The sequence below is a fragment of the Pocillopora verrucosa genome, chromosome 11 (genome assembly GCF_036669915.1).
Source record: "Pocillopora verrucosa isolate sample1 chromosome 11, ASM3666991v2, whole genome shotgun sequence".
Lineage (NCBI taxonomy): Eukaryota > Metazoa > Cnidaria > Anthozoa > Scleractinia > Pocilloporidae > Pocillopora > Pocillopora verrucosa.
This window is the reverse complement of record NC_089322.1, coordinates 4089680-4106324: the sequence shown is the minus strand read 5'-3', so window position 1 is coordinate 4106324 and position 16645 is coordinate 4089680. Positions and strand designations below refer to the sequence as shown.

At 36.7% G+C, this 16645-nt stretch overlaps 1 protein-coding gene across 4 annotated transcripts; it reads right to left on the bottom strand.

The window, feature by feature from the left end:
• Positions 1–25: 25 nt before the first annotated feature.
• On the bottom strand, positions 26–15102 carry LOC131777916 (apoptosis regulator R1-like). 4 transcript variants are annotated; one of them, XM_059094286.2, is made up of 3 exons: positions 15012–15102; positions 3823–4460; positions 26–1909 (listed from the first exon to the last, which is right to left on the bottom strand). In XM_059094286.2, exons 2-3 carry the CDS (start codon positions 4342–4344, stop codon positions 1793–1795), a joined length of 639 nt encoding a protein of 212 aa, XP_058950269.1. In that variant the 5' UTR covers positions 4345–4460; positions 15012–15102; the 3' UTR covers positions 26–1792. The 4 variants fall into 4 exon arrangements, with proteins under 4 accessions (XP_058950269.1, XP_058950268.1, XP_066030474.1 ...); XM_059094285.2 differs by lacking the exon at positions 15012–15102 and adding an exon at positions 13176–13314; XM_066174377.1 differs by lacking the exon at positions 15012–15102 and adding an exon at positions 12013–12152.
• Positions 15103–16645: the final 1543 nt, after the last annotated feature.

Sequence of the window (16645 nt, the reverse complement as noted above, 5' to 3'; positions counted from 1 at the left end):
TGTACAGAAAAACAATAAACAAGTGTTGCTTAGTAATTCTTTTATTTTCAACTCAAGAACAACCCTTGTGCAAGTGGTTGTTTCAATTGTTCTCAACAATACAATTTCTTTTCAAAGTCCACACTGTCCCACTCATGCAAACACACTGTCCGAGAATGCAAAGTAATGTGGACAACAAATGTTATCATAGAATAAAGCAGCAGAAAGGTTCTACAAAATGAAAAAAGGCTTTCATAATTGACTAGGAAACCTGTGATCTCCTACAAAGGGCCTAACAAGCCTTACCACTAACAGCTTTACCAACCTGGCCTTTTTGGACTTAATGCACCTTTCAATAAATAGAACTTTCTGCCCTGAGCCCATGCTATGTTTGCATTACCTGATCAGTCAGCAAAATGATAGTGACATGAATTCAGCACATCTGTTGAACTCCACTATTCACATTATTGAAAGATGCACTTAAGTTGATAGATATTATTACCTCTACAGCCTCAATAACCTGACACAACCCTAGCAGCAAGGTTTAAACATTACTATGTAAATGAGATCATAAGAATCCTATACAAAGTTCAGCCCATTTCATTTCCGTACATTTCTTCAAGTCTCTACTACAATGCATAAATGTCTGGAGCAAAAAATACCTAGGCATAAATGATCAAACACAGCTCAGTTTCTTCAACAACTTTTTGGTTGTTTAAGGCTTGGATGGACACACGATAGAATCCAGCAAAAGTTCCATCAGTACCAGTGACAGAACATCATGATTAGCTACAAGAAACTACAGCAGCACTCTGTGCCATAACTTTGGCCAATATTGTTGTTCTCAGCTTGCATATAGCAAATGTCCCTGGTTGATGCTGGCAGCTTTTAGTGCATAGTATAACTTGATAACTTGAAACACAAGTCCAAGGACAAAACATGTAACATTTTGGAAGGAGGTATATACGTAGATAAAGAAGCACTGGAGCAAATGTATTGTGATTTTCCACAAAAGTCTGGAATAACATTTCATCCTTTTCAACACATACTTAAACATATCATGATCTCCTCTTGTTCTGCCTTTCTAAGTACAATACAAAGCATCCTGGTAGGGCTGGCTCATCGTAGACATGGTCAAATGTTCTTGTACAAGGACATTTTTGAGGCTGGGCTCTCTTCTCTGATAACTTTCATGTTGGAGAGCAAGGTTAGCAAAACAATAAAGAAACATCCTCTAGGGATTTTTTCAGCAAATATTGCAAACTAAGTTTTCAACATGAAAAGCTACTTCCAATGTTTCTAATCATTGCTCAAAAGCTTAACTTAGACTAATGAGCTTGATGCTGATAACTCGTTAGCAACTTGAGCAATAATTGCTTCTTCAGCATCACTACTTCTTTCAACCCCGCAGGAAGTCAGCTGCACATGTTTCTCAAGAGACATGCATGTCTTGTATCTACATTGTGACTGATCAAAAAATCTGTACTAAAGGGGGTTTAATTTCTATCAACTACCAAATTAAAGACAACATATTTACATGTAACTATACACATGTGTATCAATGATAATTTGATTTTATGAACAATTAACAAAAATATCCCCAGTGGATTTTTTTAGTTAGTAAAAGTGGTTGGACTCTAAGCCACAGCAACCAAAAATACCAAAAGTAGAGATCAACCTTCTGTTTTAATTGTATTCTCATCAATTTGTGATAAAGGATAAAGATTTAATAACCAAGTCCTTCAAGTTTGTCCCAATGCAGATACAAAGAATGTGTCACAGCAAGTGCACAAAAAAAAAAGGGGAAATTGTTTTACTTGTTTAAAGCTAACAGAGTTAACCCAGCAGCACAGATACTTCCCACAGTGAATAAGCTCTTCCACATGGTTTGTGACTGCGAAGAATCAGAGAAGTGAGCAACGAATCCATCCTGCAAAAAATAAGATATCTTAAATTAATACATTATTTCTGAAGTCAAATATATTCAAGCCAGATCTACAAATACACTAAAAAGTATTCAAAGTCCAAACACGCATCATCAATAAAAGAGACAACTTGCATGTACAAGTGAGCAACACTGTTTGATGAAAATATACATTCCCTTTCTTGTCAAATAGGTAACACACGAACACTAGTTATAATATCCACAATCACTCCTTAATGACTCATGCATGGTAATAAAGCCAGCAGTTTTTGAGAAATCTATTAAGTTCTGGAGTAACAACCAAACCAAGTAAAAGGAACTCTCTCCCAGAGATCCCAAATTGGAATAACTGCAATTTTGTGTCAGTCAATGTTACCAGCTGCAAAGTTTGTTAAGGTGACCATACTGCAAGATCAATTATGGACCATCAAAGGAAGGTGACAACTCTATCATTGGGAAAACTTATAAAAAAAGAATATAGCTCCTTCCCAAGGACACTTATAACAACATTGGGAAAAGTAAAGGTGAAAGAAACAAAATATACCTGTACTAATAATTGAGTGTGATCCAATAAAAAAAATTGATTTTCAAAATAGAAATTAAAAAAGCATAGTATCTGGATATATTGTAAACACCTTGGAAAAAATTTAAAAAAGCTATTTTTAAGACATCATGTCTAGTGCTGATGTCAACAAGTCTGTCCAACAGCATGTACTACAAAGAGCTAATAGAAAAAAAACTGTAGTTAAAAGATGACTTTTGCTAGTCATTCTGATCATCTTTGACCAGCTGAGTTAAAGCTGATAACTATTAGTTGAGGATAAAGGAAAAAATTGAACAAAAATAAACGAGAGAACTTTCATCCAAAGGAAACACAAGATATTGGCATGATATCACAACCTCCCAAGACTTGCAAAATAAAGTGATAAATAAAATCATGAAACATATAAATTAACAAATTTTGTTCCAGCAAGATAATAAGGCAATGAATCTGGATTAGATATTATGCAATACTTAGATCAACTAAGCACAACAATGAACTAGAATTGTGAGCTAAAAAAAACAACAAGGAAAAAAAACTAATCTATTGGCCTATATCAAAATACTGAACTTAATGCCAGTGATATCTTCATAATTAAAAAAATGGTGAATTGGGGCAAGGCTAAATAATAACGATTTTTACCGTTCTTAACTAGAAATAAACGTTCTAAAAAGTAAAAGAACAACTATCTCTATAGGGAAGACAAAGTAAATTTTGTCACTTGATATATACTTATGGTTCAATTTTGTTTTGTTCACGCCATAAGTTTTAAAGCTTTATTACATAATCGCAAATTAAGAATTTCAAATATCTTTACTTGAATTTTGGAGAGTGATCAAAGAGTAAAATCATAGGGCAATATAGTGATGCCACGGTTGACAAACGGAATTTTTTTTTAACACTTCAACCGAAAATTTGTCTTACATTAGACTTACAAATTAATTTTATTTCAAATAATCCCATCAAATCAAGATCCCAACCTGCCCACGAAAACAGAAACATTGTTTATGTCGAGAAAGTTGAAGAAAACATACTGAGGTGAAATAGTATCCCGCTGTTGAAGGGAAATTTTAATTTCGCTTGTTTACTTTAGTAAGGTCCTATAAATTTTGTCTAGGCAGAAAATTTCATGTAGAATTTGCATTAAAATACTATATGTCAGCAATTCGAGACACGAGAGTAAACGAGACATTGACAGAATAAATGAATGTCTCACTCATAATCAATGTAAATATAGACTGAAATTTGCATTCAGCAAATTACTACAAGGTGCAGCTGGTAAGCGAGATAAAGAGAAAAATATCAAAAAATAGTAAAAATAATATAAAATAAATAAAAAAAGGAGAATAAATTTGAAAAATTCAGAGTTACGACTTACCCAGCCTCCGTTTTCTCTAATCCATGTCAATAAGTTACGGGCAATAAAGGACACAGTCCATTCCACGATCTTCTGAACCATTTCTGGTCGTTGCGTTTCCACGAAATGGTGAGCCACGACTCCGCCAAACACATACAAAGCCACAATTCGGCCCCAATTCGTTTCTTCTTGGAAAATCTCTTGTGCTACACAGACGAACGTACGATATGCCGAGACTGGTGTTATATCTAACTTTTTACAAACTGATTCGAACAAATCAGGGTACTTTGCCTCCGTATCGGTTGCCAGTTTTCGTAGAGTACTCGTTAATACGTTGGTGGGCGATTGAGGAGGAATAAGGAAATGTCGAGGTAACCCTTGGAGTTTGCTCTGTTCAAGTTTGCTCCTTAACCGGTAGGAAATATAGTCCAGAGTCAGTGAACGAGCTATCTCGATGATATTTTTGTCACAACTTGACATTTCAGAAGTATTGGGCGTAAGAGAATGGTCCTCGTTGTTCAGCGCAGCTGTCGCTCCGGCCATCTTGAAATATCGTAGTTAAGAAAAGTGAAAGTAGTCGCACGCAAAGTGTTGCTTTGGCCCAGCAGTTTTTTTCGTTCTTCAAAGTAGTGCCAATCGAGGTAGATGTAATCTTCACACTAAAACAAGAAAAAGAAACATTAGACTAACCTCCGTAAGTGGTCGCGTATTTCAGCGCTGACGCACTACGTCCATGTAGTGAATCACAACCAACTGCTCCCGTACAAAAGAAAGAAAACTACCTCTCACAGAAGTCAGCCAATGTAAAAACACATCGTATTTTACTTGGAACAGCAATTGGTAAAGAAAAAGCAGAGAAGGGTAAGAAAGGAGAAGCAAGCCTTGGCGCAGAAGCACTAAAAAAACTATCACCATCAAACGAGCCCTGCAGTGGCAAAGAAGAGTAGCAAAAGAGGAATCTTCTCTGATGTACCGCGCGCGATTTGATTGGTCGATTTGAGGATCTAGTGATTTCTGATTGGCTATTTTCAACGACCTGTCGATTGCTTATCCGAGTCATCTTCCGACCATTTTCATCACCCAATGAGGTCATTCACGGATATACAACAGTAGAAATGACAATAGCGGGGAAATATATTTATTGTTCCCTACGCAATGATTGCCAATACCCAAAAAGTAAAAATAAATGCTTTCTTTGATAGCGTGAATTTCACAGACATGATCAACGAATAAGTGATTAGGATTGCCGATTGCTGAAAGACATTTACAAAGATCCGGCGAAGCGAAACGGGAACAGAAAAAACTGCTTACATCATCAAAAATAAACATGCACACTAAGGGATCTGACGATCATTTTCACTTTCGTAGTGAAAAAAAATTTCTTCGCCCAATGTCGCCCAGTAGAGAAAACATTATCATTCATAATAAAACACGTCTTAAAATTGAAAAACATCGATCGAAATCAAGAAAACTCGGTCAAATTAATCACATTGGCGCAACGTTATGCAAATGTTGTTAAGAGGTGAGAGGGCTCCATTTATGAATTATTAATGACAATAGTCTTTGTTGAAGCTTGAAGGAAACGTGGTTTCGGTGTGCTCTTGTTTTGAAACTGGAACCGCAATTTCTTGCACGTGGACATCGGATTACACATTAAAAGAACAACTGTTATTGGTTGGGAAACAAAAGGCCCAACACACGCGTGAGCTATTGTTCTCAAAACAATTAAACAACTGACAACTTCCTGATGCCAACCAATCAAAAATCACAAAAATATTGCAACGTATATTATTTTGGCAAGACATCAAAAAATTGGTGAATATATTTATACGCAGTTAAATATTTTTTTTCGCGGGAACTTTTTTTAGCAGTACAGTGCAAGCGGCCAAGAAATTCGTTGAGAGAAGATCGGTCGTCCGAGCGATCGATCTTGCCATGAATTCTACCCATACTTGGGAAAGGTTTTAATACAATTCTGAAAGTAATTATCAGCGAGAGTGATCTTAATTCTAACCGTTTTTCTCTGCCGAGCAAGTTGGATTCGAGGTTGAAACTTCAAGCAACAAGTTGTTGGCTCGCGAAGCGAGCATTCAAGGATCATTGTCTATCGTTTTGGTAAGTTGCATCAGAAAAATTTACTCTAATCAAAATACAGAATTTCGACCCTATTTTTCCAGGTCTCATCCAAGATATCGATATCCATAAACAAGCCATCTGCTTTCGAAGTTTTTTATTTTGATATCCCGAATAGGAAATGAGTCTAGCGGGTCTTTCTTTACAGCCAAAATGTATATATACAAACAAGAGCAGTCGCTGTGATATGCTGGGGTGCGATGGACCTAGAAGCCGTTAATTTCAATTTCATTTGCTAACACCCCACAAAAGAACACAGTCAGGCTAATGATCATTCACCTCTCGACTAAAATAATTTCGAACTCGACCTGTCTGACAATATTTATGCCATCTGTTCTCAGATCGTTCTGGGGGCTTCTATCAGCGTTGCTCATGGATCGAAGCAAACCTGGATTAGTTCGCACAAAGTCTCAAGACAACGAAGTTTGTGCTTCATGTGAGTTGAGCTCGGAGGATAAAGAGTTGTGCAAAGTGATTGGAAGGATCTTGGCAAGAATTGGAGACAGAATGAACTCTTCAGAGATGCTATCAAACGGGCATAGCCTTCAAGCGAACTGTCGCAATGGACATCGTTTGAATGATGATACGAGACCACGGCCTGGAGTAAATAAACTTCCGTAAACACCGGAAAAATTTTATCGATCAATTACTTTTGAAAGTTGTATTTCTACGCCAAAATAATTGTACATATTGTATGCAGATTCACTATGTTAGATGTACTGCTGATACATACATGAGAGAATCATATAGAACCGCTAGCTTTGTAATTTGCGACGCCGACTTTGATCGTTAGAGTAACTGTTTTAACGAAAAAACTCAATCTTCGAGCAGGCTGTAAATATTTTTTTGACAAAAGCAGAACGAAATAAATAAAATCAGCTGATGAATGGCAATATTTTGGTACTTAGTAACCATGGTAGCCTATTGTTCTCGTTTCGCCAAGAATTTTCACACAATGGCGTTTAAACACCGAAAACAACAGTGACACAGCACAATCGTTCATTGTATGTTGAGCAATGAATGAATCATTGTTTAAAAGGCAAAAACCATCCCGCCTGTACAGTTTGCACGATTGGTTTCTTGCCAGCAGAACAAGCGGGTGTTAGCAGCCTAATGAGCGCACAATTTTCGGATGTGTGAATGCCTTGAAACGAAGGAAGCCCTAAAAAATCTGAAAAGGCCAAGGTTACTTGAAGCCGCCCTCCGTCACATGTACTTGACATTATTTTTGCGACTTTTTCTGAGCATTTGCTTTCATTGCACTGTGAGGGATTTGATAATAATGTTTTGGCTGCCCTTAGACAAGGCAATCTTTGTTTTCGCATTTTCGACTGATTCGCGAAAGGTGATGAAACTAGTTTACAGAGTGGACCCAGGATAGGATCTGACTTGAAACTTTCTTCGCTGTAGGGGGGGAAGTTTTCCCTCTATTTTGGTGTGATTTTCGCTGATTATGAAATGTTACAACAGCGTTTTTCATCTCCCAAATTTTCAAGTCATCACTTTAAAGATTTCTTGAGATAATATCTCGCTTTAAAACAGGATTTGTTCCATCAATATTTTGGTTATTACGTAACAGTGGGATAAAGCTTAGCTAACCGAGGCCGTCAAATTTTTTTTCTGATCACAATTTTTAATAAAAAACTTATCTCGTGATGTTATTTAACACGAAAAATCTAATATCACGGGAAAGTCTTCGGCCGCATATGTTGCAAGATTTTTTTTTCACACACACTTTGACCCGTGACTAGGACTCGGTCAAAGTATTGAAAATCCATTCGATATTTTTTCTTGTAAACACCCACACAAAATAGAAATTTGTTCTTCGTTATTTCGTGTTTTCTTGGGATAAAAGAAATTAGACGAAAAAAAATTATCTGGTTGCAAAAGAATATCACCATCGTGTCACTGTGATGATAGGGGACCATGATAGCAATACGATATATATGTATGTGTATATATATTTTATACAATATGGCTTCTGTATATCTAAATACACTGTAAACATGCCAGGTAAACACTTACAAAGCCACTCAAAATGCGTGTTTATGCTCGTCTGACATGCGCGATGAGTGGGCGTCATATAGCGGGCGAGAAATTTTTGAGCAAAGAGTCTGAGCACAACTGTGACAAGGCGACAAATTTTTTGCCTTGGAAGACTAAATACTTAAATTTGTTTGAAAATTCTAGTAAATGACAGATTCTGGATTATAATTTGGAGGTGAATGATGAAAATAAAAACCATGGTAGAAGTTTGGTAATGCGTCGATCGCTATAATTGTCTGAAAAATCGATTAATTCGCTTAATTTATCCGTCTCGCCTCGATCAATAAGTGTTTTTTTATGGTATAATTTTGTTTATTTGCTTTCATCATAATTATTTTTCCACACAGGTTTAGTTGGCCTACAAAAAGTCGCGGTTTTGCACTAACCTATTGGCCAAATGATGAATGTCTTCTACTCTAGATTTCATTTCATTTTTAACCTTTAAAAATTTTGGGTGCCAGGTTGCTGCCACGTGTTTCAGCATCCATGCACACGTGGTTAAGTGCATGATATGTGACATATCGAAGGTACGCGTCAAAATGTCGTCAAATTAAGTCTATCTGTCAATTTGCAATAATTATTAGGAACAATCGCCGTGTGAAAACAAAATCTTTAACTTTAATTTTTTTGTCTGCGTTGTTTCAGTGCCTGACTGAAAAATTATGAGGTTATAGATGTGTCGGTAACTTTTCTCATAATCGGCTGCCGATGATACTGTGCCAGGGAAAGATGAGAGCCTGCTCGCCTTCTACACAGACGGCGGTTGGGAGGTTTTATAGATGGCGGTAAGCGGCCTTTATCAAAACCCCCTGGGGTTGATCACACTGAATGACTTTTTAGTGACAAGATCATTTAGCCATCGATTCCTTTTAGGTTAATCAACCCGACGAAATTTTAGTGAATAATTGATTTCCATGTTTGATTTGCATAATGTTGAGAATAAATTTAATTTCCAACTCTGCGCGACATGAAATTCCTTTTTAGATCGAATCTTAAGCGGCATGATTCAACCGAGCATAATCTCATAATAGCAATCAGGTCTTCCCAGAGATATGATGGTAAATTTTACGGATCAAGCAGAGCTTATACAGTTATGAAAAAATTTCTATCCCCGCCCGATACTTTGCCTGTTACGTAACAGAGCCGAATATCGAAGTTTATTGCTGACCCGAACGCTGAAATGCTCGATCATCAATTATACTCTGATCTTCTGAAAAATTTAGATTAGATGTTGTTGTGACCGGCCATGATAAAAGGAAAATCGCGGAAATCGAGTGTCTGATTGATGACGATATGTTGTGAGTACTGTTTCGTACATGCCTACACTTCATCCACCATTGGCGAGGCAGTTGTTATTAAAAGGAACTAAACTTCGCAGAAAAATTATTTCAGAAATAATGATCTGTATTATAAACTGTTAGTCTTAGAACTGGCACAACTGGCTTTAATTTTTCATTAGAGTAGTTTCCAATGACACTATCCTAAAAACCATATTATAACAAAAAGAAACTGAAAACAGTGGACATGTCTCTTTGTAACAAAATAATTATGTGTAATGACGCTGACGTTGATCAAAGAATTATATCTAGCAAGGTATATATTTTGCGTGGTTAATTTTTGCGAAAATCGCGAAAACTATTTCTCGGCAAAGTAAGAGACTACACAAGGCATATGCCCGATGAGTTCCCTGTAGCTCAGTACCGACATAAAATACATCCGAGCGCAAAATCCGAGTGTCTGAGTTTACTATCCTCGATAAGAGATCGGATTTTTTATGTTTGTCCTATGCTTGTGATAAAAGATAAACACGTGACTGAATCACTTGATTAATTTTCTCGAACCCTATTTCTTGAACAAAATTAAAAAATTCAACCCTGCAAGATGTCGAAGCTCGGCAGATCCACGCACTAAGTGCTCGCTAGGAAAACGTGCGTAATGTATGTGGAAACAAGGCTTAGGGCAAATTCATTCCCCGCTGATTTTGAGAAAGATTCAGTGAGAACGCGTTGCGTCAAAAATTGGAGATCGATTCTCCTCGACCCTTCCCAGGAAACACCCTTATCACGACGTCAGTATTCTATCGGCTCATTGAACAAAAACTAACTAAGGACTGGGAACGATTCTACAAACAGGCCGTTCTACATGACGTTTTCTCTGCGCATGTCTATCGGGGGCATGAAAACAAGACTGGCTGGCAGCGGAAATCTTTAAAGAACTGTCACTTCTTTCACAATTTTTCCAACTACGTCAATTATCAGTGAGAGAAACCCTACTTTTTTCCGCTCACTGGGTAAGTTTTGGCCAGCTTTCAACTGCCATCCGGTCCAAATTTTCTCGCTGATATAAAAAAGCGATCTCTCTCGCTCTCTTTCCGGTTTTTCTGTGAATGAAAGCTAAATTGAATAGGAAAAACAGACCAACGAGGTAAACACAATTTCGGCGTAGACGAAACTCTCTATTCAAACTGATCTTTTTTTAGTCTTCATTGGTACCAAACCAAGGAACGGTTTTTTATAACAAGGGCAGCGCCCTTTTTTTCAAGTAGGCCGGTGGTTACATAATTACTTTTGTCTCACTTTAAAACAATTGTATCGTTACATAACTTATAAGGTGTAATTTACAGTATGAAAGATTTAACCGCGTGATGCAACATGTAGGCGATCATGCGATGAAAAAAAAAAGAAAAAAAAGAATCCCCGCGATAGATGAATGATTGCCAGGAAGGGGTAAACAACGTGAATTAAGAAAATATCAGTGGACTTCCGTTCTGTATCATTACTTTTTCTTACATGACTCAGGAATAAAAAGGTAAAAGACTCTTTTACATACCTAATAGGAAAACCTGGGAAAAATAGTAAATATTGATAATAATATTTAATAAAGGAATTCAGATGAGGAAGTTTTTCATGGGATCGAACACTTAGTTGGTGATTTAATGAAATAGATATCAATAAAATGAAAATATTTTCCTAATATCCAAGAAGCGTCAAAATCTTACGATGTGGATTAAAACGAATAGCATATAAAAGTACAATTTACTTAATTTAATTAAAATCTCCTTAAAAGTTTTCAGTTTTCCTGTGAAAACAGACAAAAATCTTGTTCCTTTCAAGTCAATGTAAAGACTGTTTCTGTCTTTGGTAGCTTGGTAGGCGAAAATATTTATAAGGCCACCGATCTCGCTTTTATAAATCTGCAGACATTTCTATGAAAGCTAAATATTGCCTCATGGTTTGTAAATTTATCCTAATCATCGATGTTGTTTCTTAATAAATTTTTGCGCTTTCTTAACAGAAGTATGACTTGCTGGTCTTCAACTGAGTTGTGGTATTACTCAGCGGTGATGGTGGGGGGTGGTGTACGGTTGTGCTGACAGAAAATTTGACGAACAATCAAGAGCCTCTATTGTTAGCGATAAAAACTTAATGTTTGATTCAGTATTGATAGCTAAAAGAGAAATGAAATGCTGGTCACTTTAAGGGGTTAAATGGTTATGTGCAGTTTCACTGTTTTAGCGTCTTTAAGGGGGCACTGTCTTTACAGACCAGATGCCTTAAATCGAGTTAAACAATGTCGATGAGTGGTTCACATACGAAGACAGTTATTGAAAAACGAACCCCAGGATAAAATAAAGAAAAAAACTAACTTTCTGTTCAGTGCCTCCCCCAGATTTTGCGTCGTACAAAAAGTGACTACTGATATATTGCTTCATAGCTGATTGAAACTGAAAGACACGACACTTTTTCGGTGTGTTCAACAAAACGAGATGACACGCACGCCTATTTCGGATAAGAATCTTTTTGACGTAGATGATCGAGAGGTTAATTTTTTTTACTGATCAGGTCTGTCCTCAGTGCAGTTTCGTTTGATTACGAACACGAAAATTCCTTTGGCCGGACTAAGAACATTCTTGAGATCACTGAAAGAAACATCTTGATATTTTGCTAAAATTGATCAGCTAATTCAGCTAATTCAGTTAACACTTGAAAATTATGTGAAGCCAAAAGATAACTTTTGTTATTTGCGCCTTACCTGAAAGTAAAATGCTGTTAGCGAAATGAAAGCGACTTTTTTTCCAACAAGGAGCTGTTCTGTGAATGCGGAAAAAACCCTTTTTAAACTGCCTAGTGAAGGCGCAAGAATTCTCTATTTATCATGATATTACACAGTTGGAGTCGAAAGTTCAACTTGATTTTGACACTTGAGTGCTTGGACAGTCAAACCTGTATTCAAAAGGTTAACACTTCATAAGCCATGAGACAAAGTTCGACAATTTTATCCCGTCTCGTTGAAACTCACGTTTTTCTCCAGTATTTACCATTATGTAAGAGTCTAAGTCTTGACAAAACATCTTTAATTCGTGTTAGCTTGCTGTAATTCTAAGTTTAAAAATACTTCACTTGGCAGGTGAAAAAACATCAATGTTAAATGACAAATTACAATCTTTTTCCTGACGACGCAATGGGAGAAAAGTCATCTTGGATTACAGAGTGGGAAATTGCTTTGTTCAGCTATTTTTAGATGTTATTACGACGTAGGAAAATCGAAAAGAAAAAGGAAAAAATATTTGCTCTTTTTAACATACTTGTAAAACTTTTCATGATACACTGAGGTAAAAAAGTTTGAAACGTTTTGTAGCTGCTTGCATTGTCCGTCTCCAAAGACTGTTAGTGTCCGCTGTCAATATTCGCAGGAATCAAGACACCAAGCATGTGACATTCTTAGGAAGCAACCCAGTGAATGAATAACTAAATGAATGAAAAAGACTCCAAAAGAGGGAAAACTTTCGAAAAACCAAAAATTGGCGTCTTTTTATTAAAAAGCATTCGGTACACGTTCAGAAACCTTTTTTATGTATGAAATACGTCGACGTCAAGAACACTTTTTCCTCTACGAATTGCGTTTTTGCATCTGTAGGCATGTCATGAAATCGATCGTGATGAAAATAGTACATCACGTCTTTATTTGTTGTAAGCAGAACATTCACGAAAGAATTGAAAGTCTCAGGGCATTCGTGGCAACTGCGTGAAGCTACCTCCTTATTTAAGCTTTATAAATCACTTAGGTCACATTCGGTTTTCAGATCAGTCTAAAAGCACGTGATAGTAAATACGTTCACTTAAACTAAACCCGTCTACAGTTCAATGGAAAAATCCCTCTCTATATATATAATAATAAAGAAAATAATTAAATACCTTTCGATGCCGCTTTCAGTTTCGAATCAAGTCAAGCTGAAAAAGATTTGGAGGCAGCGCATTCCAAAAGCGTTCGGCTTTGCGAAAGACTAGTCCTTCCTGTGCGCTTGTTTTGAAAAAATATCGCCCTGTAGGTTTTACTCGTGAATTTTGTCACAATAACCACAGCTGAACCGAAAGGCTATCAAATATCTTAACATAACGAGATCTGAGTATCACGGGTCGAAAATAGATCCGACCTTTTGCCCTTTTGTTACTTAGGTTTCCGGTTTTCGGAGAAAATATGTCTTAGCTCAAAAGGATGGAAAGCACTGAATGAAACATTTGTTTCATACAAAAATACTGACCTGTTTTGCAATACGAACACCTGACAAAAATACTTTCACACTTTTGCTCAGCTGCCTCTCATGTAACCAAGGTTTTATTGATCGAAAAATCGAGAAAATACGTAAATGTTACGAAATCAGTTCACGCCTGATTGAAAAGCGTGAGATTTTAGACTTTGATGATCCATGACGATCAAGTTATAGCTTCTCACTATTATTTTCACGAGGGGTATGGGGGATTTAGCAAACCAGATAGGGAATAAAAACAGAAAAAAATAACAAAAAAAAACAAAAAATAAGTGTGACCTTGGGTAACTACGAAACTATTTTCGGTGATCAGTGAGTACGGTCAAGTACTAAGTTTTATCCGCTTGGTTTTAATTGTAACAGGAAAGTTGGAAGCACTAGATCTGCGTATTATATTGGCTTCTTAGAATTCTGCCTAAACTAGTGGACAGCGGAAGGAGTGATGATAAGCATGCGCTTTGGTGACGAGAAATTCGAAACCTTGGGTATGATCCAAATTTTGAAAGAATGGCATGATGACAAAAGATATTGAAAAAAGGAAGAAGAACATGAGAATATTGACAGGTTTTTAATTTTTTAATCACGCCCTTTTGACCGAATGTATCTGTCGATTTGAATATTTTCAATCTGTATGAGTTTCTCCATCTTTGGTTTTTTTCCTTTGGTTTTTTCGTCTTTCGTGTTTGCTCTCGCTGCATTGAACTATTACCTAATCAACATTCATTTCCAAAGCAGAAGAAAGTTTACTAAAAATATCAGAGTAGAGAGTATTTTAAGTGCCAAGGTGGACAGTAAAATCGTTCTTTAATTTGTCTCCAAGTTTTTTTCTTCTTCAAATCAAATGGCTGTATACATATCTTGATGGTCATTAAACAAAATGCAACGAATTGAAGCAAAGTGGTAATCGTGCCAAATGAAACTCGGACGTCGGCAGATTACCTCTGTTCTTTAGACATGCTGTCGAAAGAATACAAAGTCACATGATCACATGATTACCGCATGTGGGCTTTTTGATCACGGAACACGCAGACCTTTTGCGACATCGAAAAATCACTTTTTCTTAGGTAATTGGAATTTTTGTATCTCAGTGTGGGATTGTGAAAACCGATTCAGACTAAACAGGAAATGCCTAGCGAAGGAAATTTCATTCATGCTGCTCTTCAAGGCAGTAAATACCAAATGCAATCAATTAAAAGTATATTTAAGTCTGTTAGAGGGAGAAAAACTGCAAAGTCTCCCAGATTGTTCTGCAGACAAACTTAAGATCGATTTTTTTGGCATTGGGAAAGTAGTCGTGTTTTTCGTTTGCTGGTAGGTGCTGTTTAAGTTAATCCTTGGAATAAATTAATGTTTATAACTTATCAATGAAAATATTGTCGTTTCACAATTTGGTTCAGCGCAACTATCACGCAAGTTTGAAAATTATTTCAGGAAAGAAAGTTTACCCCATTTCAAACGAGCTAATGTACCACATTCTACCAACCTTCGGCTTTGTTTCTTTTTCCAGCTGTTTGCGAAGCGAACAAGAAAGGTCTTTACTCTTTGCTAAAATTTCTGCAGGCTGAGGATTCAAGGAAGTTTCTAGCTATATAAATTTCTTAGGTCATCAGCTTCAAACTGACCTTGATGACGATTGGTCAGAATTTTACACTGCTATGGTGATGGCCTTTGTTGATATGACGTCATCAAAAGTGTGCACGCTCCTCGAAAGTTAGGAAAGGTGACAACGCGATTTCGAGGGCAATTTTAGTACATTAGTAAAATTTTCAACGACAACAAAATTGCACGAGCTCGTAGGGCAAGTGCAATTTTTAGTCTTTGAAAAAATTACAAGCGGTTATTTACACAAAATTGCACTAGACGTGCGTAATTTTTTCCATGTATTTTATAATACATGTGAAGGCGCCTGCAAGACTATGAGCATTCAGAGAAATGTAATCTACAAAATAATAAAGGTGTTCGAAAGCGGTTACGTAAAATCTTTGAAAAACAAGCGAAAAAAAAATATCCCGAGGCAAAAACGCAGTTGACTCCTTAATCCCAAATGAATTAGCCTTTAAAAAGCGACTCGACCTCAACACTGAAAACGTCGCCCACGCAGAAATCGTACGCGTAACAAATGTGCATGTGTTTTCAAATTTGAGTAGTCTCCAGCAAAGCGCGCGCGCGCTAGTCGCGCGTCATTCGTGTTATGGTCTGTCTTCTTATCAACAGGAATACATTTAAGCCTACGAGATCGTTTGTTGATATGGGAATTTTAATTATCAAATACCGCAGCAAGGTGTCCTAGGAAACAAAAATAAGGATAACATTTCGCTTGGGGGCATATAACCAGTTTTGATTGCATAATCTGTTTCTCTCTCTCTCTTTTTTTTTTTTTTTTTCTGAACCAAAAATAGGTCTGATCATTTCCTCATCGCCCAAATTTTCTTGTTTGTTTGTTTGTTTGTTTTTTTTATAACGTAATTATAGAAATATAATAAGGTCAACTCTGTCGAGGAAAACAAGTGGTGATTTGCACACTGCGAACAAAAACAAGTACAGCGAGTCTAATCAAATTCCTATGTCAGCGCAGTTCATTGCGGATCGTTCCAGAAAAATCTATAGCTGGTACCCTTTAGTGTTGGATACTACGATGTTGACTGCATCAATCCATTCGCTCGTTGTCGACCGACTTTGGTGTCAACGAGCCCCTGCCTGAAGCGGAATTTTTCTGTAAAAAGTGGTTAATGTGCAGAGATGTTGGTTACATTAATTTGAAACCTACTCTTTTTTTCGTTAGCATCGCGACGAGAATGTTAACGCATCATCCTTACTTCCAATTTAGCTCAGTCAATTATTTGTTTAAATTACTTTTCGGAAAGCATGAGAATCGTCTAGGATTCGAACTTTCTAGAACAAAATTTAACAATTAAGCCACAGCTTTTTGTTTGGCGAGTCACATTGTTTGGCTTTCTTAAACTGAATTGTACAAATAGACAATCTGATTGAATTTTAGAACACCTAGGAATATTCAATGAATTAAGTAAAAACTCAGTGCGTTGCTGTTTCCAAATGATGGTCTTTAAACGTTTACTTTGTAAGATTGCCGATAGATGAAACGTCCTTTATCTCAAA